The sequence below is a fragment of the Pelobates fuscus genome, chromosome 6, assembly GCF_036172605.1.
Source record: "Pelobates fuscus isolate aPelFus1 chromosome 6, aPelFus1.pri, whole genome shotgun sequence".
In the NCBI taxonomy this organism is placed as follows: Eukaryota; Metazoa; Chordata; class Amphibia; order Anura; family Pelobatidae; genus Pelobates; species Pelobates fuscus.
Genome location: NC_086322.1, coordinates 138,388,331 through 138,408,379, shown reverse-complemented (window position 1 = coordinate 138,408,379; position 20,049 = coordinate 138,388,331). Strand labels below are relative to the sequence as shown.

The 20,049-nt window shown below is 40.5% G+C and overlaps 1 protein-coding gene across 2 annotated transcripts in view; it reads left to right on the top strand.

The window, feature by feature from the left end:
- The window catches only part of ELOVL6 (ELOVL fatty acid elongase 6), a 144,804-nt gene that overhangs the window by 118,166 nt on the left and 6,589 nt on the right, over positions 1 to 20,049 (top strand). Inside the window, exon 2 of one of the 2 annotated variants that reach the window (XM_063458354.1) lies at positions 6,570 to 6,701. The exons of the other annotated variant lie outside the window; for it this stretch is intronic. Within the exon in view, the coding sequence (XP_063314424.1) occupies positions 6,570 to 6,701 (132 nt within the window). The remainder of the gene's footprint in view (positions 1 to 6,569; positions 6,702 to 20,049) is intronic. 2 annotated transcript variants of the gene reach the window in all.

The following is a 20,049-nucleotide window of genomic DNA, read 5'->3' as shown; positions in this document are numbered from 1 at the left end:
TGTCCAACTTGTCTGGTTACAACTACATGTCTGTTCGTCCACCCATTGTAAAGCGCTGTGGAATTTGACGGTGCTCTATAAATAAATAATATAAATAATATAATAATAATATTGCTTTAAGAATAAAAAGCTTATGTAAAGTGTCAGTTATACTCACAAATGTGGAGCCTAAATCCTGGCTCAATATGGGAGCTTTGTGCACCTTCTTTATAAGTGCAGCAGGGGACTCAAGTAGTAGGTATAAAAAATATCAACTTTATTATACTAGTATAAAACAACAAAAAAAGTGCAATATAAAAATACCAATACCTTAGTGAAGTCTTTGTGTAATCCAAAGACACGCTTTGCCGTACTTTGGCTTCCTCAATCTGGTATAATAGACTTCCTGGTCCCTGCTCCCATATGACTTTTTATTTATCTTCTTATGACTTTTATCACTTACAGCTGTGAATTGTTTCGTTTTACCCTCCTGTGACGGGGCGCTGTGTTCCAAGCCTCATTCTAGTGTTAGGTCGCATCACGTCATATTCGGTTTTCAATGATCCTACCATAGAGTTCGTAACTCCATGGTTTGCAATCCGGAATGCATTCCAAGAAGGACGTGTGGTCCTCAACTGCAAAAAGATCCCATATTGAGACATGATTCAGGATATTGACTCTGGAATCAGGCATAGTCTGGCAGGTCCAATCTATAAAGTCTACCTTCACACCTGGTAACAGGAGAGCAACTGGAAAAATAGTAAGAGAAAAAAGTAGCAACCTCATCAAAAACATCCAATGATTGCGTAATAATGAATTTAGCAGATAGCAGCAGAATGTATTTGTACAGTATAGATTTTTACAATTACAAAAAAGATGGATGTGGTTTTTATCCTCATCAATATAATATTTCCTCATCTTAAGTGTAGCCATTTCTTTGTTTATAATCCAATGTTCCGTGAAGGCTTTTGCGAAATGACCTTTCCATCAAGCATTGAAGTAGGAAACATTCCCAGTGTTCTTATTCTGGCTTTGGTGACCTTTTTTTTTCCTCATTAGAAATTAAATCAGATATTTTCTAAAGATATGCTGCAAGAAATTCTTAATTAATTAGGCCAACTCATTTTTGTGAGCAAGTAGCCTGTGGTGCATGTCAGGGTAAGATAACTGTTTACTAAGCAAATTGCTGCTTCATTGATTTGATGAGTTTGTTTGTTAATCCTTTCTGAGCAGTCTGGCACTGTGAAATTATGTTTTATGGAATCACTTGCTAAGTTGAGTGTGTGTTCAGTGAATGATGAAGATCCATGTTAAGTAGAGAAGACTGTGTAAGAGAAACTTATTAAATTATTCTATGCCATATAAGCTTCTTAAAGGTACAGTGAAGTTAAAAAAAATTATATGCAAGATAATAAACCAAAGATAACTTTTCATTATTTTCCAGGGTATACCTATGTGCCTCCCATATTACAGGACTGTCTCAATTTGTGTCTAATTTAACATTCTTAATTCTCTTTTCTCCCAGTTTGAAGATACCAAAGTAAACTTGCATAGATTTGTGCTTTTGCGTAGCCACTGGCTTTAAAATGTGTGTCAGCACTGATGCTCATTCACACTACGCTATCATGTACATTTAGCCCCTTAACCCCTAGTTCGCTTTGACCCTAAGTCCTGCTAAACCCGCAGGGTGGGTTACACTGCAGTCCTGCACATCATTATTGTTCCTTTAGTGATGCTCTGAATTATAAGGGGAAAACTAATGATGGAAAAACATTTTTAACGTAACAATTGGAGGATTTTGTTTTGCTTTTAACAGTGAGTAGGTTGGATTAAGCTGAGCAAGTAACTGACTTACCAGACATCACAGGGGAAATATGTGTGTCACTATGTGTGTCTGTATATTTGTATACGTGCCACTGTGTGTATCTGTAACAACCTGCTGTGGTTGTGTGTGGTCTTGGAACTCAGGTGCAGTAACAGCTCTCTCTTACAAGCACCATCCACAGTGATACTGAGGAAAAGAATGGGATTATGTCAAATTGGTGATGGCATGGGTGCTTTTTATAAAAGTAACAGAAGAACCAAGGCAAAGGTATCCAAAGAAGGTTCAGGAGGATATCAGAGTCAGACGGTCTAGAGGTCAGGGCAGGCAGCAATCAGCCCTGGAATGGCTCAATCACATAGCCTAGTCTCACCTTTAGGAGGGGTTACCTGGGGTCAATATGACTGACTGTGGGACTCAGCCCCAACTTGGTTACATCATGGTCCTGGCTCTGCCCCCCAGCCATGCCTCCTCCAACCTCTGACCTGCAGATCAGTTTCCTAATGCAGCAGCTGCCATCTTGGAATGCCGGAACAACTGCTGCGAGTATCCCGGCTGTGAATTGAGGATCAGAGGATGCCGACCAGGGTGCAGCAGCCACAGGCACTATGACTGCTGTGGTCTGACAATGTGTGTCATCGTGTGTTTCTGAGTGTCTGTGTAGCTTTATGTGTTTCAGTGTTTGTATCTGTGTGTCTGAATGTATGTGTGTATCTGCATGTGTGTCAGTGTGTGTATTTGTGAGTCTGTATATCTGCGTGTGTGTGTGTATCTGTGTACCTGCATCTGTGTCACCGTGTGTGTATGTGTATCTGCATCTGTGTCAGTGTGTGTGAATGTGTATCAGTGTGTGCATCTCAGAATTCAAACGCCAACACTACACATAAAGACACTGCATTCAAATATCAATACTACATACAAACACACTCCTGCATTTAAACAATCAACAATCAACACTACATACAAACATACGTATTATACCACGAACACTATATGTAAACACACCCCTACATTCAAATGCTAACACTACATGCAAACATACCAATTCACTCAAAAGCAAAATCTACACACTAGTAGACCAGTGCTTTCAAATGGCAACAGTACATAAAAACACACATCTGCATTCAAATGCCAACACTACATATAAATACACCACTGCATTCACACACACATACATACTTCATACAAAAACATGCTTGCGTTCAAACGCACAAACACTGCTCAGTGCTAAATACAACCCTGCAAAGATGTGCAATGCAGGGAACTGCCATTGGCCTAAGATTCCTGAAAGCAGTTACCCAGAGTTTCCTCCTTCCTCCATGTCACGGTAATATACCCCAACACACAAGAATAGTCCAGATAGTCTAGAGGCAAGAAAACAAGATACGTCTTACCTTTAGAATGGCCGGACTCAGACGAGTACAAGAAAAGACAGAGTCCAGAACAAGCCGAGGTCAAGGGAACAGAGAGACAGCGTAAAGTAGAACAAGCCAGGGACTGGTACACAGGAGAGCAAACCTGCGGATAGACAAGCAAGGATAAAGAAAAAGCGGAGTCAGGAACAAAGCCAAGGTCAAGCACCAAAAAAAACAACTGAACGATACAAGCACTAAAGGGAACTGAACAGAAACCACGATAGGGCAAGGTACTAAGGAAACAGGTGAGTATAAATACCCTAGAATTCACTTTGATTGGCCCCTGTCATATCCACGCCCCCAAAACGTGAGTGTATGGGGAATGTGGCATGACAGGGGCCAATGAGAGACTGTTTCAAATTTTGTCTCCCACTGTCCCTTTAAGAGCGCGCCCGAGACACGCGGCGCGCTCTTAGAGTCAGGCTGGGACACGTGACCGCTTCTCGCGGTGACTGCCCGCCTTCCTGATTTCGCCGTCGGATGAGCCGCACGCTGCTCGTGCAGGAGCAGGACCGCGCGCGACGAGAAGAGAGGACCCCGGACGGCCCCTGGAGAGGGTAAGTACTGCTACACTCCATGGCTGCTCTTGGAGGAAGTGGTCTAACATGCCACTTTCTCTCAGCACTCTATGGGAGGCTACCATTACAGCCTTTTTGTCTGGTCCTGTACAGCCTATTCTCTCAGGCCAGCAGACTCAGGTCAGTGCTCATGCCCCAGACTGCCCTCAGACAAACCTAGTCAAGGTAAACTTGAAATTGTAGTGTGGCGGATATGTAGTCCAGCTCAACTTTCTTTTTATAGTTCGTAAATGTGATAGCTACTACAAAATATAACCATTGCAATGCTTATCCTCAGATATAACAATTAAACCAAAGTTATTACTAATGACTTATTAATTGCTGAAGATAAGCATTAGACCCAGGGTCAATATGTTTGTAGAAGTGTCAAATTAATAGGTTTTATATTAGGAAAATAAAGTGGGGAAAGCCATGGTCATTTTATCTGCAGATTAGGCTTTGTTTTAATAATAATTTAGTTAGAGCCACATTTAATGTAAGTCCAGGCCATGGTAACTTCTGCCTCACCAGCCAGTTTGGATCACAATTCAAATTACACTTCAATGGATCCAGGTGGCTTAGCCTTAGGTGGCCTTTTCTTTTTGCAGTTCTGTAATAAGAGGACAGACACTTTAAAACACTCATGACATGTTTTCCTTGTCACAGAAATGTTAATGTAAACTGTATTAACAGTGGCATGTAACCCTCCTTTGCCAATTAAATATAAGCACCTATAGACCAGGCCCTGAGCTAATAGTGGCCTACCCTACTAATTTCACTAATATCCATTTAAACACTTTAGCAGCACAACTACACTTTGGCAGAATAGAACTGAAGTAAAACAATACACAATTACACATAAGTGAAAATACACTGAGTATTTTTTGTTGCAGTTAATGTTGTCATACTTGCCACTGCTCTGAAAAATGTGTTAGGCAGGATACAACTGCATAACATGCTCAAAACTGGTTGGAAGATTGTGAGATGTCACAAAAAATGTATTGCTAATACAGTGAGGTATATGTATTTTAGGAAATGCAATTTTATACCGTAATTTGTAATCAATACCATTCACATTTATTTATATTTTTTCCATCTTCTCTGTATATGTCATATAGTGCACTTTCACAAACTATGAGGACCCATATTTTGATACTGTCTTTCCCCGAAAATAAGACTGGGTCTTATATTAATTTCCCCCCCCGAAAAACGCACTAGGGCTTATTTTCAAGAGATGTCTTATTTTGGGGGGAAACGGTAGCAAGTATGTGCTAGAAAGCAGGTTTACGTTCAGGGGAATACCCCTGAACATAGACCAGTTCATCTAAGGCATGGAATCCCGCAAATCTATGTTCGGGGGGGGAAATATTCCCAAACATAGATTAGCTTGCTCGCTAATACAATATCCCAAATCTATGTTCGGGGGAACTTTCTCAAACATAGATCAGCTTACTCGCGAATGGAATCCCGCGAATCTATGTTCCCCGAACATAGATTAGAGAACTAATGACTAGGGCTTATTTTTGGGGTAGCGCTTATATTAAGGGCAGCCCCAGAAAATAAGCTAGGATTGATTCCTTTGGATCAACAGCAAAAACAGATGTGAGAAAGGCTGAACTTGATGTACGCACGTCTCTTTTCAGGCTATGTAACTATTATATGAAATAGTTCCACGGAAACTAAAATGCCAATGCTTAACCATTATTCATATAGTGGTAGAATATTACAAAGCATGAATGCTAAATTTTATTTCAATCTACAAATTTTTGTAATAACTCATTTACAATTGCTATTTTTTGTTATTATTTGTGATATAAAATCGATCTAATGTGCACACTTTCTTCATTTGATTTTGGGGATGTTACAGACCAAACGTGCATATTGCATACAAGCTGTGTACTTCCTATACCTTCTGAAATACAGTTCAGACGTTTTCCGTGTCTACTGTGCCCAATCTTTTCGATCTTATAATTTACTTGCATTCTTAGTCAAGAACTATGAGTAGTTCTGTTATCAGTTCAGTACACATCATTATTGGCGCTTCATTTAGCAGTGCTCTTGCCAACTGCCTAATCAGCTGGACGTTTAGCTCTGCCAAGTAACTGACACTGCAAATAATAAGCAGCAAGCTCAAACTTTATGTCTTTGCTTGTGGATAACATTAATGTTCTCATGATTGAATCTCAAAATTAATATTTAGCATACCAGAGAATATCAGAAAATAAATGTGACGAGGCATGCTCTTTACAAAGTGAGTACAAATATATTAATGCTGCATGGGTATTTGTACATGTGAATGTACATGTTCTTTCCCTGAGCGCTTAACGAAGCACTCCAAGCACCATACCCACTACAGGCAATCTTCTACGTAGGCAAAACATGTTTATTGTTTTTTGAAAACTAGACCTAAGCTGTGATTTCATTGTTACTATTGTGTCTAAATCTATAGGCTCATATTGCAAGGTTAACAACAAATCACAGGTTGAAGGATACAGAGAGACAAGTGTGTTGCTGCTTCCAATAGGTAACTTGTGCAATTACTAGACTTGTGCATAAATCCTTTTCACCTACGATGAATGAATCAAATTCCTGTTAATCTATGCACAAACAAATTGATCTGTCACATAAATCCAAAATATAAATAAAACATCTTGTGTTGTTACAATATCCAGGGATAATTAATGACATTGAATCAGGGCTACTTATATTATATATATTTATATATATATAGGTTATGTCACTTTTATTTATTAAAACAGTGCTGTTTATTTATTTATATTCTTTTTTCCTTTACAGGAAGAAATCATTCCTGTTTTCAGCTATGTATGCTGCCTTTATATTTGGTGGTCGGCACTTAATGAAACAGCGAGAAAAGTTTGAATTAAGGAAGCCCCTTGTCTTGTGGTCTCTTAGTCTTGCAGTTTTCAGGTAGGTCCTCTCGGTTTCATATCTCACCTACTGTACATATGCTGGTCAGTATGTCCTAGTGTTGTCCCAATCACATGCTGAAAGAAAGATTAAAGAATACCAAGTATATATACTTGTGTAATATTACACATATGTACGGCACAGTCGTAAGTTCAGACCAAGACACATCCCACAACTGTTTAAATACTTACATACTTGGCATATAAAAGCTGAACTAATTGCATATGTACTGTAATAAGGTACAGCTTTATTATCTTCAGTGTTTATGACTTTTAAAAACCAAACAAAAATAATGTTTTTCATACATTAAAGGGACACTATAGGCACCCAAAAAACTTTAGCTTAATGAAGCAATTTTGGTGTATAGATCATACCGCTGCAGTCTCACTGCTCAATTCCATTTAGAAGTTATATCACTTTGTTTATGCAGCCATATTCACACCTCCCTGTATGTGACTTATACAGCCTTCCTGAACACTTCCTGTTAAGAGAGCTAATGTTTAAACTTTCTTTATTGCAAATTCTTAGTTAGAATTTATTATCTCCTGCTCTGTTAATAACTTGATAGACCCTGCAGGAGCCTCATGTATGTAATTGAAGTGCAATTTCACAGCAAGAGATAAGAACTTTTAAAGTAAGTTCCATCTGATTGAAAATAAATCTGTTTTGTTTTTATACGACACCTGCTTTCACTATTCCCAAACGTCCTTATGTAATTTACACAGGACGACGGCGAAACTACCGAATTTCGCCCTAACAAAATGAGAACAGTTTAGTTTGTCATTCATGTTAGGCTGTCAGCCAGAGCCAGGGTAGTTGTGGCCAGTGCTGCATAAACAGAAACAAAAGTGATTTTACTCTAAATGGCAGTTAATTGAGCAGTGAAACTTCAGCGGCTTGATCTATACACAAAAACTGCTTCATTAAGTTAAAGCTGTTTTGGTGACTGTAGTGTTCCTTTAAGTTAATTAGGAAGCTCATCATAACATGCCTTCGGTGAATGTGCTGATTAGTCTGAAAGCAGTGTTCTTTTTTTGCATGAATGACCATTTGCAAAATGACTACTTATTCTGTGAGTATTGCCGTTGAAGAATTCCACTGGTTCATTACTATTGCTGAGCAATGCACTCTCTATTACACTATTTTTTTGTACAGAAGTGATGCTCCGGTTACATTATTTGCATCTGTGGTTCTATTGTTGCCAATTAATGACTGTAAATCTTATTGGATTTCAAGCCCAAAGGACCAATAATGAACTACTTCATATGGACAATATGACTTGTATAGATAAAGTAGAAAACGGTTTATTTTAGACAGTATATAGTTTGATATAAGTACATTTTACAGTTTGCGATAAATTACATTTCTAACTTAAAGCGGCACTGTCATGGCTGCATCCATGTTTTTAACCCCCCCCCCTCCCGACTCCACTACATTTAATTGCCCCCCTAGCCACCCCCAAATCCCCCTAGGACTCCCATATTACCTATTTTTTAATCTTTATTCTGTGCCTGGATGTAGGTCCTGGGGGCCGCCATCTTTGTGTGGGCAGATAAAGGCCCTGTGGGACACTTCATCTGCCCACACTAGATAGCCCTATAAAAAAAACACTGGGGCATTCGCTATTGTCCGAAATTCAGATGGGAATTTCATCTATTTATTAATTCGTCAGAAAGACGAATGAATAAAAATTTCAGACGAACAAACACTGAATGTCGGTGTTCGTTTTTTAATTCGTTCAGTTTATTACAAGGAGGGAGCTACCGGATCGCAGCTCCCTCCTTGTAATACAGTATGTAAAAAAATAGAAGCAGCAGGGAGCAGTGTTCCCCGCCACTTCCTAAGCCCCCCATGCCCTCCCTCACTTTATTGGGTTGAATATTACAATGACAATGGGGGGAACCTACTGTCCTCCCCTCCCCCCGCTCACCCCCACCCATGAATGGCAGTGGGGGGCCTAAAAGACAATTAGGGGTAGCACCTACTGTCCTCCCCCTCGACCCCACCCATGAGCGGCGGGTGGAGGCCCTAATTGACAATAAGGGGGGCCTATTGTCCCCCTCTGGTCACCACCCATGAGCGGCGGGTGGGGGCCCTAAAAAAAATGGGGAGGGGGGACCCTATGTCCCTCATTTAATTAAATAGCCCCCACTCGTGGGGCATGGTTGGTGACCAACCATGGGGCCATTTATCTTTCAGCTATCTACTAAGTGGCTGCAGGCCGTAGCATGGATCGGAATTCATGATCTTCCATCTTGGGATGTGCTGGAACAACAAATCTGACCCATGGAGGCCCCACCTCGCAACTTTCAGGACTTAAAGGATCAGCTGCTAATTTCTTGGTGTCAGATACCACAGAACATGTTCAGAGGTCTTGTGGAGTCCATGCCTCAATGCATCAGAGCTGTTTTGGCAGCACGAGGGTAACCTACACTATATTAGGCAACTAGTTTTAACGTTGTGGCTTATCAGTGTATGTAAGCATACACAGCACATTTTATTACGGTGTGCAATATAGGACTTCATTTATTTTTAAATGGACATTTCTTTAAAAATATCTATACAAAATGTATATAAAATATGATGATTTGTAATGAATATGCCATCATAAAATATATTTATTTGTATTCATGCAGGGAGCATAATCTTTATTGAACATATGACCCTCATTTAAATGTTATCACTGTTCAATTTTCTGCTTTAGATTGCACAAACGACGTCAGTAGAATCCGTTCACCCATAGGGAGTCACAGGTTCAAATCCTGGTAGGGTTGATTCAGCCCTTCATCCTTCAAAGGTACATAAAATGAGTACCATTCAATTGGGTAATAGTAACATTCCCTGGGTGACAGGCAAAAGTAACATGCCCAGGACGTACTTGAAAACCAGAGCAATCTGAATGTACCATTCCTGGTTAAATGCTTTGTTATTATTATGTAGGTTTAGCTGTAATCAGCCATGGACAGTTTTCCCCCACAAAATACTCTATACAAGTTTTGAGTAGCGTGACTCACTGTTCCTATAATAGTGTGCCAAAATCTTCAGGAAACACACAGATGCCATCTCTGAGAGTGAAACACAGTGTATAATTCATATAATACCTGTGACGGAGCCTGTTTCGATCGCACAAACAAAATAGCTACTTCACACTCCTCCCTCCACCACCCTATGTCCATCTACTTTCCAGGCAGAAGTTCACCCATTTACCACCACTGCTATACCTAACCTAGACACCTAGAATAACGCTAATTGGAGGAAGTGGAAGGAAGAAAGGAAGCGGAGGGCTAATGAAAATCACTGAAAGTTAGGGGAAGCCCCTTCCACTAAGCCGGAGTGACCTCTTTATGATGACAGGCACTTGCTCGACAACATCCTGGAACTCTACGTTGGATTGGAAACTAGCCACCCCTTGCTTAAACTTTCCTCTATGATTACTCAGGCTACATAACTCTGACCTGAGTGCTTTTTTGGACTGTCTATTATTGGGAGGATTGCAGATCTTGATAATATAATCTAGAAACTAAACAAAGTACAATGCAATAAGAATACAATGTACACCCTAAAATGATATGTGGGTTTACAATCAAACTTAACCCCTTCCCGACCGGTGACGGAAATTTTCCGTCAACCTTGTCCTTCAGTTAAGGACCGTTGACGGAAAATTTCCGTCATTTACAAAAGTTAACCCCAGATCGCCGCAATCGCTGTATTAGAGGCAGACCGGGAGCACCCGATCGGGCTGCCCCAGCTCATGTGCCCACTCTGACAGCATGTCAGAGCGGGCACATGTGCTCAATGTACTTACCTTCCGCCTCATTGCACTTCCGGGTTCTGTGTGAAGTGCAGGGAGACGGATCTTCACTGATCCTGCCCCCTGGTGGAAAAAAATAAATAAAGTTAAATCTCACCCCCCCCTTTCCCCTGTTTTAATAAAATTAACCCCTTCCCTGCCAATTGATCACTGACTACAGTGATCAATTGGCAGGGTATACATTTTAATGTCATCTGACTTTTTTTTTTTTAACCCCTGAGGGTTAATTATTCTTTTTTTTTAACCCTCAGGGGTTAAATTTATTGTATTAATTAATTTAAATATTTAAAAATTAGATATTTAGCTAGCTGGGATGGGTGGAAGTTAGTGGAGAATTGGGGAATTTGGTGTTAGGCTAACTCGGGGTTAACGTTAAATTTTTTTTAAAATAAGCTTAAAAAAGGTTAAAAAAAAAATGTGTTAACTGTTTTAGTAACGTTTAAGTAAAAAACAAAATACCACCCCCCTTTACCCAGTCTAAATAAAAATTAACCCCTTCCCTGCCAGTTGATCACTGCCTACAGTGATCAACATACAGATCGCAGTATTATACTGTGATCTAATTTTTTTTTAACCCCTGAGGATTAACTTTTATTTATTTTTTTAACCCTCAGGGGTTCAATTTATTTAATTAATTCATTTAAATATTTTATAATTATATATTTTGCTAGCTGGGGTGGGTGGGAGTTATGGGAAAATGGTGAATTTACTGTTAGTGCTGCTTACTGCTAGTTAGGGGTTAACGGTAAAAGAAAAGTTTAGAAAAAAATGTAAAAGTGTAAGAAAAGTTAAGAAAATGTAAAACATTTAATAAGTAAAAAAAAAAAAGTTTAAAAACGGGTTTTACAAAGTAAAAAAAGTTTTACAAAGTAAAAAAAGATTTACCAAGTAAAAAAATACATTAAAAAATGCTCATTACCACTACACTTGGTACAAGCTAGCGGAAAAATGATCCCACGCTAAGGTTCAAAATATGCCTTTTGAATTACCCTGGGATGTCTTCTTCAAGAAATGGTATGCCTTTATGGAGTAATTGGATTATATAGCCTTGTAAAATACTCTAAAATGGGACATGGACACAGCATAAAAATTCAAAGTTTGAAAAAAACTGGAAAGGCTGTGTCTCAAATGTGCCCCTTCAATGTCCACATATACCTGGCAAAGGTACATACGGGGATATTGCTGTACTCGACGACATAGCTGAGCAACATATTAAGTATTATACAGTCGTAGTACACATAAGGTTTGCAAAATATACTGCGCAAACTCACTTTGTGTGTCAAAAAGGCAGAAAAAATGCTTTTTACCACTACACTTGGTACAAGCTAGCGGAAAAAATATCCCACGCTAAGGTTCAAAATATGCCTTTTGAATTGCCCTGGGATGTCTTCTTTAAGAAATGGTATGCCTTTATGGAGTAATTGGATTATATAGCCTTGTAAAATACTCTAAAATGGGACATGGACACAGCGTAAAAATTCAAAGTTTGAAAAAAAAATGGAATGGCTGTGTCTCAAATGTGCCCCTTCAATGTCCGCATATACCTGGCAAAGGTACATACGGGGGTATTGCTGTACTCAGCCGACATAGTTGAGCAACATATGAAGTATTATACAGTCGTAGTACACATAAGGTTTGAAAAATATACTGCGCAAACTCACTTTGTGTGTCAAAAAGGCAGAAAAAATGCGTTTTACCACTACATTTGATACAAGCTAGCGGAAAAATTATCCCACGCTAAGGTTCAAAATATGCCTTTTGAATTGCCCTGGGATGTCTTCTTTAAGAAATGGTATGCCTTATAGTGTAGTTGTAATATGTAGCCTGCTCAAGTGCTCCAAAGTGGGACACGGACACATCAAAACCCTCCATGAAAATTCACACTTAAAAAACTTAACTTGTTATGTCTCTTTAACAGCAGTGTAACTTCACAAAATAGTGTCTAGGTCATACATTGGGCATATTGTTTTACTCAGAAGGCTTAGCTGAGCATAATTTGGGGGGTTTGAACTTAGTGGCACATATGAAATGTACAAAATGCCCAGCAAAAATGCAATCCGTATGTAAAAAATGCCCAAAATTATATTTTACCATATACTTTGGCATATATTGGTGAAAAAATGGGGGCATGTTAAAGCACAATATGCACCATATGAGATACCCTGAGGTGTCTACTTTTACATAGGCCTTTGTGAGGTTTTTTTGAACAGTCAAACTGCTATAATACCCCAAATTGAAGCATAGGCCCATTAAATCCGCCTCTCAAAATTCTACTGTAAATGTTGAAACGGACAGGTCTCCTATATGGCACTGTAGCTTCACGAAATAGTGCCAAAGACATACAATGGGGGTACCGTTGTACTCAGCAGAAGTAACTGAACACATAATAAAACCTTGTACAGGAATAGCACACACCAATTTTACAAAATACACATGAGAAGTTCTTTGTTATAAGTTTGTGTGCCAAAAACCCCAAAATACAAAATTTTACTCCAATATGTAGCAGACATTGGCGGTGAAATGGCTACTTAGAAAGTGTCAAGACAACCTTAGGACAATAGCCTGTGATGTCTACTTTATATAAATATATACTTTTGTGTGGCAATTTTGTTTTCTTTTATGGCTATTAAGCTTACAAAACAAACATACCAAATTCTAAAATCGCTCCATATTAAAAGTTTATTTTACTCCTTGTGCTATGTGACCTGTAACTACCAAAGAAAACTGAAAATCCCAGACACATTATATATTCTGTAAATCAGAACAACTAAATGAATTTATTTTTAATTACTTTCTTTAACATGCACTAATTAGGCACACATTATTATTCCAAAAACTGTACAAAAAACTCAAAACTTTTCATTTTCTTTGCATTTTTCTGTATTTTTTTAATAATAAATAAGCATTTATATATATATATATATATGTTACATCAAATTACAGCCCTTTCTGTCCTCTAAAAACAGTATATAATATGCGTCGGTGCAATAAACGAGAGAGATGCAAATTGAAGTTGAACGCATACAGCAAGAAAATGCAAAAATTGCTTGTGTCATTAAGCGTAAGACAAGCTTCTGAAGCTGAGTCCTTAAGGGGTTAAGTGGGAGTGTTATTATTATTATTATTATTATTATTATTATTATTATTATTATTATTATTATTTTAATGAACTACCTATATTTAAAAATCAAACCCCAAAAGTCAAACCTTTATGTAGTAATGCCCAGTCCTAATAATGAAACCCAATACAATTCAAAATCAGGGTAAAACTTTCAGTGGGGAACAGAAAAAATAATTTTGCTCATTCATGTGTTCCTGTCAATTGCTCATGGGCAGTCAAAGGCAATCTTTTTCAGGTGTATTTTCTAGTTATAACAGTCTAATTACCTGTGGTTCTCAATAAGAAACTTTGATTTAAAGCTTCTAAACAGAGATGGCTTAAAGGACCACTCTAGGCACCCAGACCACTTCAGCTTAATGAAGTGGTCTGGGTGCCAGGTCCTTCTAGGGTTAACCCATTTTTTCATAAACATAGCAGTTTCAGAGAAACTGCTATGTTTGTGAATGGGTTAAGCCTTCCCCTATTTCCTCTAGTGGCTGTCTCACTGACAGCCGCTAGAGGCGCTTGCGTGATTCTCACTGTGAAAATCACAGTGAGAGCACGCAAGCGTCCATAGGAAAGCATTATGAATGCTTTCCTATGTGACCGGCTGAATGCGCGCGCAGCTCTTGCCGCGCGTGCGCATTCAGCCGACGGGAAGGAGAAGAGGAGGATCGGAGGAGGAGAGCTCCCCGCCCAGCGCTGGAAAAAGGTAAGTTTTGACCCCTTTCCCCTTTCCAGAGCTGGACAGGAGGGGGTCCCTGAGGGTGGGGGCACCCTCGGGGCACTCTAGAGCCAGGAAAACGAGTATGTTTTCCTGGCACTAGAGTGGTCCTTTAACAAAGAGTGACAAATATTTGCTCTGATACGTTCATAATTTATGCAATAATAATATTTATGCATTTATAATATTATATTTATAGTTAAACACATATTTGTCTTTGATTTGCATGTCGTTTTGTTGACTGCGAACATTTAAACTTTGTTTAGTGGTGACTGATCAATTACATCCACTGTTTTAAACCCATATGTAAGTTAAATCGTTTTTTACTGCATACCCGATTTTGCACTACAATTTCATTTTCTTTTTTTGAGTATATTTACTCCAGCCAACACATGGTGATCTGAATATACTGGTCTGTGAAGACTGAACCCTTGGGGGGGATTTACATAGTCACTGCTGCCTTCACACAGTTTTTACAGTTTTATCCCATACTGTGATCCCTTGGCTGGGATGTATTGTTTAAATCCCAGTCTTTGGGGTAGGGAGGGGTTATACATTGTGGCAAATTGTTTGTTAAAGCGGCACTGTCATGCCGAATCCCGCTTTTTTTTTTATCCCCCCCTCCCGCCTCCACTACATCCAATCGACTCCCTAGTCACCCCCAAATGCCCCTAAGCCCCCCACAATACCTATTTTTTATTCTTTATCTTCTGCCCCAATCTTTTTTCAGGGCGCCGCCATCTTTGTGTGGGTAGGTGAAGTCCCTGTGGGACACGTCATCTACCCACACTACACAGACTGTGAGATTCCCGCACATGCCCAGTGAAACACCTGGACATGCGAACGTGAATTTCACCTATTCATTCATTCATCAGACAGACGAATGAATGAATAGAAAAAAATCAAACGAACAAACAAATATATCAGTGTTCGTTTGTTTGTTCGGTTTATTACAAGGAGGGAGCTACCGGCGTGCAGCTCCCTCCTTGTAATATGTAAAGACAGAAGCGGCAGGGAGCTGTGCTTCCCCCCAGGTCCCCCCCTCACTCTATGGGGGTCAATATGACCCCCATAATAGCATAAGGGAGATTAAAATCTCCCCAATGCCCTTACTCGCCATACTGCGAGTAGGGGCATGCCCACTAAACAGTGAGCAGCCTGTGGCTGCTCACTGTAAAAAAAAATGGTAATAGGGGGTGGGGACCTACTGTCCTCCCCCGCCGGCCCCCACCCCTGGGCGGCGGGTTAGGGCCTTAATGGTAATGAGGGGGGGGACCTACTGTCCTCTCCCCCCGGCCCCCACCCCTGGGCGGCGGGTGGGGGCCACCCTTGTAAAATGACACAGAGCACTGTGATTGGATGGATTTCAAGCCATCCAATCACAGTGCTCTGTGTATTTTTACAAGCGTGGGAAAATTCCAAAGAACTTTCCCACGCTTGTAAAATGACACAGAGCACTGTGATTGGATGGCTTGAAATCCATCCAATCACAGTGCATCCAATCACAGTGCTCTGTGTCATTTTACAAGCGTGGGAAAATTCCAAAGAACTTTCCCACGCTTGTAAAATGACACAGAGCACTGTGATTGGATGGATTTCAAGCCATCCAATCACAGTGCTCTGTGTCATTTTACAAGCATGGGAAAGTTCTTTGGAATTTTCCCACGCTTGTAAAATGACACAGAGCACTGTGATTGGATGGATTTCAAGCCATCCAATCACAGTGCTCTGTGTCATTTTACAAGCGTGGGAAAATTCCAAATAACTTTCACACGCTTGTAAAATGACACAGAGCAACGTGATTGGATGGATTTCAAGCCATCCAATCACAGTGCTCTGTGTCATTTTACAAGCGTGGGAAAATTCCAAAGAACTTTCCCACGCTTGTAAAATGACACAGAGCACTGTGATTCGATGGCTTGAAATCCATCCAATCACAGTTCTCGGTGTCATTTTACAAGCGTGGGAAAATTCCAAAGAACTTTCCCACGCTTGTAAAATGACAAAGACCACTCTGATTGGCTTAAACCCACCAATCAGAGTGTTCTTAGCCTAATTGCAGGGCGGGGCAAGGCTTTATAAGCCTTCCCCCGCCCTTCGGAGCTCAGTCTGCGCGGAGCCTTCCATGGGTGAAGATGGATTATTTTTTTTGTGCTCGGGTTTTTTCTTTTCCGTTGGGTTTTTTTTTTTGCGCTCGGGTTTTTTATTTTATTTTTAGTTCGACGGGTATGATGGTTTTTTATTTGGCCTTTTTTGGGGCTGAAAAATGAAGATTTTAGAAAAAAGAAGACGTCGAATGGTAAGTTTAATTTTACTTTACATGTTAGCAATTTTATTCCCCCCTCACTATTTTTTAGGGTGAGGGGGGTAGGTAGTGGCATTTCTATTTGGGTGGTGGGTGGGTGACTAGGGGCTTGGGGACCCCTAGTCACCTTGATGGGGGGTGGGGGGGGGGGGAATTGACTTAGTGCCCCCACTCGCCGCCCAGGGGTGGGGGCGGGAGGAGGACAGTAGGTCCCCCCCATTATCATTATGGCCCCCACCCGCCGCCCAGGGGTGGGGGCCGGGGGGGGGAGGACAGTAGGTCCCCCCCCCTTATTACCATTATGGCCCCCACCCGCCGCCCAGGGGTGGGGGCCGGGGGGGAGGACAGTAGGTCCCCCCCATTGTAATTTATGGCCCCCACCCACCGCGCAGGGGTGGGAGCCAGGGGGGAGGACAGTAGGTCCCCCCCCCATTATCTTTATGGCCCCCACCCACCGCTCATCTTTATGGCTCCCTCCCTTATTTTACAGGGAGGGACCCCCCCCCATTATCTTTATGGCCACCAGCCCCATTATCTTTATGGCTCCCTCCCTTATTTTACTTTAGGGCCCCCACCCGTCGTTAAGGGGTGGGGGCCAATAGGTGTTCTGTTTTTTTTTTTTACAGTGAGCAGCCACAGGCTGCTTACTGCTTACTAGACATGCCCCTACTCGTGGTATAGCGAGTAGGGGCATATTATTTACTAATACTAAGTCATTTTTACTTAGTGTTAGTAAATTTGGCTGAAAGACCAGTTTAGGCCTTTCAGCTTTTTAGTAGATAGCTCCCTGATACCGTGGGAATTAGGGAGTTATCTACTAAGCGGCTGCAAGATGCAGCCACAGCAATGAATAGGATCGGAGTTTCATTCATTAGAATGAAATTGCGATCCGAACAAAGTGCCGAATTGCGTTCTAAAACAAACGAACATACTGTTCTCATTCAGTTAGAACGCGATTCGGCAGTTTTGTCTAAAATGACAGGAAGCATCGCGGGAACACAGAGGAAAGGTAAGGATTATGGGAAAATTGCTCTGACCAGCGGAAATGAAGCACACTTTGCTCCTCCGCTGGTCTGAGCTGGTCAAGCGGAGAAATCCTCCATAAGACAGAGTCCCTACTTTGTCTTATGATTTTAAAGAAAACTAAAGAAGACAGGAAGAAAAGAATAACAGATCCTGAGAGAGGGGGAGAAGAGGAAGAGATTGAGGAAAGGTAAGTTCGGCATGACAGTGCCGCTTTAAAGTGGGACATTAGAAGGTGTATTTTGAATAGTTGATCATACTGTGGATGACCTTTTGGGGGGTACTTTGAATTGTCACTGAAGTGCATATATCACAGTATGGCTTCATACTTAGGCCTACTCATAGTGTGGGAAGATATGGGGTTACTACATACTGTTTTTTGGGGGGCCAGTAATGCCTAATGCTGGGCTTTGTTTATAGCAACCACTAGCATGGTTAGTGCCCAGAATTGGTTCAATTAGTTCTAGAGGTGATGGTGGCGCTGTTGGCTTGGAGAGAGACAGTCATGGGAGTAATAACACTTGAGGGAGGAAAGACTAGAAGTTCTGTTTTGGACAGGTATGAGGAAATAGGATCGAGGGAACAGATGAGGGGACAGGAGGACTGGAGCAGAGCAGAAACATCTTCCGTTGTAGTATGAGCATAGAACAGCGGAGGGAGTGGGGTTTGGTAATGTATTGGAAGGGGAGGGAGAGAAGTTAGAGATCTCTTCCTTGATTGTAGAAATCTTCTCAGTGAAGTGAGTTGCAAAGTTTGAGGGGTGGTCGGAGGAGGGGGAACAACAGGGCGAAGGAGAGCATTAAATAGGCATTTGGGTTGGCGGGATAGTGTGCTTATGAGGGTGTTGAAGTAATTTACTTTGGCAGAGGAAAGAGCCAGACTGTAGAAGTGCAGCAAACATTTATAGTGGAGGAAGTCCGGTGCAGAGTGAGACTGTCTCCAACAGTGTTCAGCAGTTCTGGAACATTTTTGGAGTTATCAGGTCAGTTTGGTGTGCCAGGGTTGTAATTGGGAACGCTTGCAGCGTTTAAATGTAGGAGGTGCCATGATGTCTAGTTGAGAGGAGAGAGTGGAGTTGTAGAGTGAAGTTGCAGCGTTAGGGCAAGTGAGATTTGAGATGGGTAAAAGGAGAGTTTGGAGTTTTGAGGAAATGCAGGAGATCAAGGCAGTAGAGGTTTCTGCAAGATTGGAGAGCTGAAGGTGGTGTAATTTGGATACGGGGTATGCCAATATCAAAGATAATTACAACAGCATGTTGAAGTGGTTATAGTGGCAGGAGTGCTTTATTAATTCCCTCCAATTTAAGTTGTCAAACCACTTGCTAAAAGTTTGACTTCTTATCTGGGGTCGCCGTGTACTGCTTCCCACCACTCTGTTGCTGGAAGTGGACACTACTCTCCTGAATTAAGACCTTCTGTGCAAGGCAAGCTCGTTGACTGACTTTGTCATTTGACAACTCTGTAGTTTTTTGGGTGTTTGGAGTGTTCTTTTAACTAATTTTGTACCTAGATTTGCATTTTTTTGTTACAAATCTCATTTAACCCCTTAAGGACACATGACATGTGTGACATGTCATGATTCCCTTTTATTCCAGAAGTTTGGTCCTTAAGGGGTTAAACTGCTTTTCTGCCATCTCTTGCTGTTAATGTCACATAGTCTACGCATGATATTGTTGAGTCTCTCAGCTTTGTTGGATCAGAAACAACCTATGCATTGGTTAAATTTCACAGCTTATTGGTGTTTTCTTGGAACAGTGGCTTCAAGGAATATGGTAGAAGTGGATCACTGTCCCTGGTAGTTTTTGATTATAAAATAATATTAAATGGTGGAATCTTCATAAAATCAGAGTATTAGAAGATACATCAATTGCATATAATCTGAAGCACTACTACAAAAGCAATGCCTTTCCTTCTTTCTTCACACCTGCCAAATGATCTTCTTAATAAACTTAAGTTTTCTGTATTATGTGTTCTGTAGGATGTTCTGTGTTCATTTTATCCTAAATCCATTACTAACATTTCTTGGAGATGACAGTCCCATCTCTGTGATGTAATCTCTATCTACAATTGCAAGCAACACAGCCCTATTGAATCTCACAAGTATATTTAACTCTTTATTACTGTTCCTTCCCTAAACATGCTGTGTGGTTTTCATTTTCAGTTATTTTTTTTGAAAGTTTTTTTCTAATTTTAGAAAAATTGCAATTAAGGAGCAAGCATGAACATCCCTGACATAAATACAATAATATATAGACATTGTTACAGTCTATCTAACAGTAACTTCTATTTGTACATTGTGGAGATATCCCTTCCATCACCAGCATCTTGCAAACATCAAATGATATGTATACTTTTTTTTCGGTTTAGGAGAAAATTGTAACTACTA